The following is a 7,565-nucleotide window of genomic DNA, read 5'->3' on the forward strand; positions in this document are numbered from 1 at the left end:
ATTTGAAGCAAAAAAAATAATTCTTTGAAAGCTTGAGCCGTTTCCTCGGGTAACAAAATACAAGTTTTTTCCATTGATTTAGAACACAACTTGTATTTTAAAGAAACAATTTTAATATTTAATTTAAAATAAAACAATTCTCAAACCAATAAACAATAAAAAATAGTCCCAGTTTTGTTATGCAGAAAAGGCAATTAGGAAGGAAAAAAAATACAAAATAATAGCAAATTATGTAGAAAGAAGTGCACAGCTGACTAATATATATAGAAATGCAATATTTAAAATGTTTAAATGAATGATGGGTTTCGGTTGGACATCACCAAGGCAAGACAATATGCAGCCCTTTCTAAGTTGATGTATAAAATATTTCTACTTTGTAAACGAAAGGATAACACCCACTTTCTTTTTGTGAAAAAACAAAATATTAAATAGGCCAAAAAGTGAAAGTAGGCTTTCAATAAACTTTAACAAACATTTGAGGATCTTTCGTGATGATTACCCTTGCTATATCTTCTTAGCCTGCATGGAATAAATAAATATTTGATCATAATCACCATATAATTTCATCAATGATATGAATATAATTATAAGGATCACAATTTTAGCAAAATGATTACCCGCTGCTTTTTTGCAAATTGAGAGAAGGACAACTAAAACAGCTAGACCCCCAAACACTCCAACAATAATTGCAACTGATTTCCCCACCTCGTCATTGTTGTGGGAATCTGCACAAAACACCAAGTTGGATTAAAGCATTGAGAACTATATACTCACACCATCAAAACTACTTTAGAATAGGCTTTCAAAACTATGTTAGTGAATATAATTCAATTTTATAAAACTGAATTGCAAATTGAAAGATGTATATAATCTAAATTATTATTAAAGTCATATCCCGTCATAATACTGGAGACTACTTAATCTTAGACTCCGAATAATATCATTTATATATGGTTAAAAATTACGGATGCGGTCACGATTGTATTTACGTTGTAAACTTTTATATTATATTGTAGTAAAATACAAGAAAATATGGTTGATGTTATTTTAGTTGCAGCTATAATATTATTACATACACTTCAAAATTCGAAAAATATATTGTTACTGCAATTATGGTTAAAGATGCAATTTATGGTCATGATTGATAATTAAAAAATGTTAAGTGTAGGAATTCAAGACATCAAATTGAGTTATGGGTCACAATTTCAATTATGCTACGCACCATGATTTGTTGAGTCAAATTACCGAGAAAAAAATGAGGTCAATGCAATGAAAATTGTGATTGCAATGTCACTGTGAACAATTGTAGAACATTTAAATTGTAGTTGGGGACCAAAATTTAGAAGTATGGGAGGAAATCAATAGAGAATATAACTTTTTATTGTTAGGGTTGAAAGGATGGAAATCACATTCTATGTTGTCTTCTTTTTAATACAATTTGTTGCTTTATCCTAAAACAAAAAGCTAGTTGAAGGTGAAGAATATAGAATGTGATACTTACAAAGGGTATTCAATTTCAAGAAAAAAGAATAAAGACGAATGGCACAAAGGTTCATTTTCCCAAATAAAGTGTAAAAGCAAATGTGCTGAATATATGCTTTAGCTCATACAATATTATTGACCATTGAATTTAGCAATTTGTTATAGGTACTTTTGTTTGCTATTTAGACTCTGTTTGGTACCAAAAAAACAAAAACAAAAAAGTTTCATAGCTTATAATAAATTTTGTTTAGTAATAATCATTTATGAATTTATAGCTTATAAATTTTTTTGATAAAATAATTCAAGTAGTTTATAAGTTTATAATTTATAGGTTATCATTTTTTCTTTCAATTTTATTCTCATTATTATAACTAAAATTATTTTTTTATCCATTATAAATTATTTATTATAGTTTTAGATAAACAAATTTAAAAATTTAAACAAATAATTTATTTGTAAATATTTTATATAAATTTAAAATAATTTTACTAATATTGATTTAAGTGTATAATTTAAAATAATTTATTTATTAGAATTTAAAATAAATAAACTAGCTAAGTAAATAAATAAATAAATATATCTGATTAATAAATCATTTATTTATTATTTAAATTGTTTATAAATAATTAAAATTTTAAAGTAATTAATATTTTATTTAATTATTTTAATTTAAAATAAAAAATAGATAAATAAAAAAATATCAAACTAACAAGTTTTAAAATAAAAAATTTTAAATTACTACGTTTAAAGTATTTAAGAATTAATTGATAAAATTTATTTTGAATTATGATTGTTCTTTTATAAAATTTTATATTTTAAACTACTATAACTGCTGATTTTACCAAACATCCAATTAGCTTAACAACTGTAAACTATAAGTTATCAACTATATGAATTAATTTTACTAAACAGAGGCCTAGTATTTATACTTCCGTTTCTCTTTTCACTTTTCTACAAAATTGAATTAATTTTACTAAACAGAGGCCTAGTTGCAATACTTTAAATGAGATTTGGGTGAGGTGAAATACTCCAAAATTGGAAAATCATCTGTATAGAAAACAAGAATGAATCCTCTAATGCGTAATTTATATATTAGAAAGTAATGTATGATCTTAAACAATTTAAAGAAAACAAAATACATAAATATGTTTTTATAATGATAAGAGATTACACGTTACTCTTCCACGTATAAAGTACATATGAGAACATCAATTACTATAATAAATATATAAATCAAAATATTATGATATAGACGAAAATTCTACAATATTATGTGATCACAAGTATTATTGTTTTTTTAGATTGTCATCATTATAGTTATATATATTAATAAAGAATGATTAATATTCCTTCATTTACAAGTATTTAATATTTATAAGATTTCTTTTTATATATTTTTTCTTAACATATTTAATTTAGATTTTATTGTATCATGAATTTTAAAATTTTGAGTATCCACCTATCTATATTGTATCACACCCAACTATATATTTAGTTTCGTGGCATGGTGATAATATTTTACCAAAGGATGTGATAAAAAAATTCTCAAGTTTTTCTCAAATTGGTATGGAAATGTCTTGGTTTGAATCCAACTCTAAAAATGCAACAGCGTTAAAAATCCTTAAAGGAGAATTTTGTCGTTCATGTAGTCCTACTCAGGTCGAATGATTAGTCACGCAGAGAGGATATGTAATTGAAAAAAAATAAAATTGGGATTTAAATGTACCTGATTCATCATAGTAGCCAGAAGCCCAATACCGAGCATAACATTGTCCCAAGAATACATCAGCTGCAGCTGCTGATCCACATAAACTCTTAAGCTTTCCAACAGCATCAATTAAACAAGATGAACAATCTGATACAATTAAATCACCCACACATTGTGCAAATCCTTGAACTAATCCTGAACTACTCACTCTAAATCCGTTCGCCGTTTGCAAATCCGCAAGAACATCGTCTCTACGCCGAAAGAACTCGACATCACTACTCGCATCTTTACTACATTTCTTGTACCTAATGTTTGTATCCAATTTCCCAAGAAAATCACCACTATGTTCATATCTTAGATAACAACCTTCAAGTTGCAAAGAAGCACCAAGGGAATAAGGACAAACTAAGCTTATTTCATTAACAGCTCTTCCAACACACTTTGAGCAATCAATTGGATGCAAATCACCTCTACATTGGTATAAACCATATACACTTCCTTCTTGTTGTGTTGAGCTTTCGTTTCCAATAGCAAAACTATTGTAAGTAACTTGAGATGATGAACTTGCAACTGAAGATAGAAAGGTGTTAAGGTTTGATTCAAAGAGTGTGTTTGGTTGGTATTTTTCTTCAGAGCAGCTTGCATAGATGGTGATATGAGATCTTGAAGGGTAGCCATGGGAACTAGGAAGTGAAAAAGTGAAAATTAGAAGATAAGAGAGTCTTAGAGCTAATATTATTCTTTGAGTGGTGTGTAGTTGAAGACTACTCAACATTTTTTCTTGAAATGTGAACCTTTGTTTTAGTTTTTTTGTGTGGGTTGGTGATGACAATGAAAGAGTAAGATAGTGGTTCGTTTTTGTGCTTGATAAGTAAATCCTTTTTGTGTTTTTTTTCTCCTCAAAATCCTTTTGTGTAAGACTTTTATTTGGTCGGGCATAGAGTATCCACTTTGTCATGAGTCAATGTTCATATAGATTAATAAAACAAATATTTCTAGTTATATATAAAACTATTGAGGAAAATATGTCCAACCACTACGTCAAAAATAACATTTCAGTGTTTTTTTTAAGCTTTTTACAGCGCTATAATATCTCGTGGTGTTAAAAAAACGTTGTAATAGGTGTATCTTTAAACTAGTTTTACAACGTTTTTTTTCTTTCAAAAAGGCGTTGTAATATGAATATTTTAAAAGCTCTATAAATTTATTTTAAAAAGCAATGTAAAATGCTTCTCTTAGACTAGTTTTACAACGTTTTTTTTTCAAAAAAGCGTTGTAATAGGTGCATTCTTATACTAGTTTTACGGTGCTTTTTATAAAAAGCACTATAAATCTATTCTAAAAAGCAATGTAGAATGTTGGTTTGTATAATCAGATCTTTTATGAAATTCTTTTTAAAAAATGTTGTCTTTAAATGTTATTTCAATTTTTTTTTCTAAAATCATATTCATCAAGCACATATTGACACAATTGTAATTTTTTTTTTTAATTCAATCATATTCACAATATGTATTCACAACAACAAGTTCAATTAGATCAGTACTATATATTCACAACAAGTTCAATTACATCAATACTATTATCAACATCAGTAGCAACATATTCACAATATCAATTACATTTTCACAATATCAACAATTTCAACAATTTCCAACATACCAATTTCCCAACAATTTCTAGCATGCCAATTTACATCAATTTCCAACATACTAATTTCCTAGCAATTTCTTACTTTACCCTACTGTAACAAAAAATGAAATAAACTAATTATAGTAATGACCAGTTCACACAAAAATATACAATATATAATAGTTTACAATGTGAAACTCACCTATTAACAAATTATATAACTTTCAGTTCAATCACATACTGACACCAGTCTTCCTTTGTTTCAGTTAGATCACTTTCAAAGTATGTTGAATTGGAGTTGTCAAAGTACTATGCGATATAATATTTGAACATAAATAAGTTATAATCAAATATATCTGCAGTCTATGTTGTTAGTTTGGTGAGGGAACTATAAAATAAAACATGTACGCCAATAAATATTTATGCATTGATTGTAAATGAAATTTTGAAGGCATATAATTAAGTTCTATAATAAAAATATCAAACCTTTATTGGAATTCATGTGATGTTGTTTGACTTATGTTTCGACGTTGTAGCAACCCTTTGAGCGCGGAAAACTTGTAAAGCACTATCAAATAAATGTGATTATTATTCAATTATCAAACACATTATTTACATATGTAAGAAATAACTGAATATTACTTACGTATCGAAGATATTCTTTATACCCGACTGATTGTTATAATGATTGTGCAGTGAATCTAAATAGTATATAATTTCAGAGGTGGCATTGATGGCAAACAATCCAATGTTGCCTACAACAACAAAAATTTTATTGGCAAATTTGTTTACACAATTGATAAAGTATCATAAATTAAAAAAGATATAAATAAAGAATATCTAATTACACTGAATTATATGGCGCAATAAACAACTTATCATTCTCTTTATTTTCCAAAAGTATATCAATGACATATTTTTTTACGTCAACTAGATCAAGTTTAAATATGGATAGCTTATGGGGAGATAAGAATGAAAACATATTTGCCAATTTGCGCATGCACACCAACTTTTCATACAAATAACTTCAATTAAAATATCAAATTAGATTAATTTACCAATAAATGTGACAGTGATGCAATTAAAAGTAATTTTTATCTTAAATAAAGTATTTTACATTATCTAATGTATATGCTGATGACAATAGCACTCAACTTCTTATGATTGAGAAGTTCATATATGTGCTCTTTATCAAATAATTCTTCATACTCATCTCTGAAAATACCTTTTTACATGTGTATGATACATGAATCATTGCCTTCCATATTCATTTTTGCTTGTATGTCAAGACACAACCCAAATCGAGAAAGGCGTGGATGACTTATTTTAGGAGCAGCGACTAATTTTACACGATCTAGTTTTTGAATTTTGGCAGTTTTATTTTTACCACGAACCTGCATTTGTTATGCGACGTATTTCTGGCAGATACGGTACAGCGGGTTTATTTTTTGAATCAACTTTCTTAACATTTTCGGTAGATTTTGCTTGAATCTGAAAAAATGAGGTTGATCAGTTTGTTAGTTATTATAGTAAGCTAATCATTTCGTATACAATTGATGTATATGTCAAACCTTTTCTGGTGAAGTGACTGACTCGTTGTGGGGAATATTCTTATCATTCCCTTTAGACTTTGTAAGAATCTAAATAAATGTGAAATTAAAGTTAACAGTGGAAAAATCATCAATTAAACATATCGTATCTATGCCAACAAGATTTTTGGGTCATGCCACATACCTACCTATTGCTTCTCCAAAAAACTTCAGATCTCCATCGTTGTTGCGTATAGGCAATGGTGCAAGTAGTTCAAAAGCAATCACATGTGAAACTTTAACATGGACGACAAGGATCAGATTATGGTGTAATACTTCTCCTAAGTTATTGTACAATGTTCCTTTTCCAACCATGTGATGAGTAGGGGTAGGGAGGATAAATATATCACACAAGATAAGACACCCTAAATCAATGGTCAATACATAAGTATGTGAAATAATTAGGTTGAATGAATTTCTTATTTTATTAAGTAATTAATTACCTCTGGAAGACTTTTACGACCAATGTTGAAACTAACATTTTTACTCTCTAGTTGTATGTTACGTTGGCACTCAAGAAGTTGATTTTCCTTATTATTTTTCACCAATAATATAACTTGCTATGTTAGGATTTTCAGTTTATCTAGTACTTACTCGTTAGATGGATTTGTGCTTTATTCTCCTCTGGATTTTCAGAACATTGTTCTAGATTCTCCTAAAATACATGTAGTATTAAAAAGATAAGTTCAATATCATTTTTAAAAGACAATATTAAAATATATTAAAGTGATAATATACTTACACATTGTTCTATCACTTGTTGAACATTTTCATTATCAACTATTCCATAGTTATTCAAACGAGTCTCCTTCCACAAAATATGACAACCTATTGGTTGATCAGATTTCGTCTCTTGAAACTATTCGTTAAGACATAAACAAAATATTAATTAGAAACTATAATTTATAATCTACCACATTATATAAATGTGATGTTTACTTACAATTTTTTACTCTAAATGTGCATACCCCATACGCGATTTTTTGTATGCATGTATTGGATTTTTTACTCTCTCGCGATTTCTGTACTTATACTCTATATATATATAAAAAGATAACGATTGTGTAAAAAAATACGCTATGAATATGAATAAAACATAAATGCTAATAAATTAATATTACCACAAAAGTGGGGTTCGCACGTTTAGCTAAAAAAGA

The 7,565-nt window shown here is 27.6% G+C and overlaps 1 protein-coding gene across 1 annotated transcript; it reads right to left on the bottom strand.

Moving 5' to 3' along the window:
• Positions 1-228: 228 nt before the first annotated feature.
• LOC101492948 (plasmodesmata-located protein 8) lies at positions 229-4,123 on the bottom strand. The gene is made up of 3 exons (XM_004491865.4): positions 3,209-4,123; positions 618-725; positions 229-519 (listed from the first exon to the last, which is right to left on the bottom strand). Exons 1-3 carry the CDS (start codon positions 3,963-3,965, stop codon positions 515-517), a joined length of 870 nt encoding a protein of 289 aa, XP_004491922.1. The 5' UTR covers positions 3,966-4,123; the 3' UTR covers positions 229-514.
• Between the last annotated feature and the right edge of the window lie 3,442 nt (positions 4,124-7,565).

This window comes from Cicer arietinum, chromosome 3, assembly GCF_000331145.2.
Source record: "Cicer arietinum cultivar CDC Frontier isolate Library 1 chromosome 3, Cicar.CDCFrontier_v2.0, whole genome shotgun sequence".
Classification (NCBI taxonomy): Eukaryota; Viridiplantae; Streptophyta; class Magnoliopsida; order Fabales; family Fabaceae; genus Cicer; species Cicer arietinum.

Excerpts from the sequence above, each read along its gene's own strand:
- LOC101492948 (XM_004491865.4), bottom strand. The coding sequence starts at position 3,965 with ATGTTGAGTAGTCTTCAACTACACACCACTCAAAGAATAATATTAGCT. Across the intron at positions 726-3,208 it reads TGGCTACTATGATGAATCAG|ATTCCCACAACAATGACGAG; the intron begins GTACATTTAAAT and ends TGTTTTGTGCAG.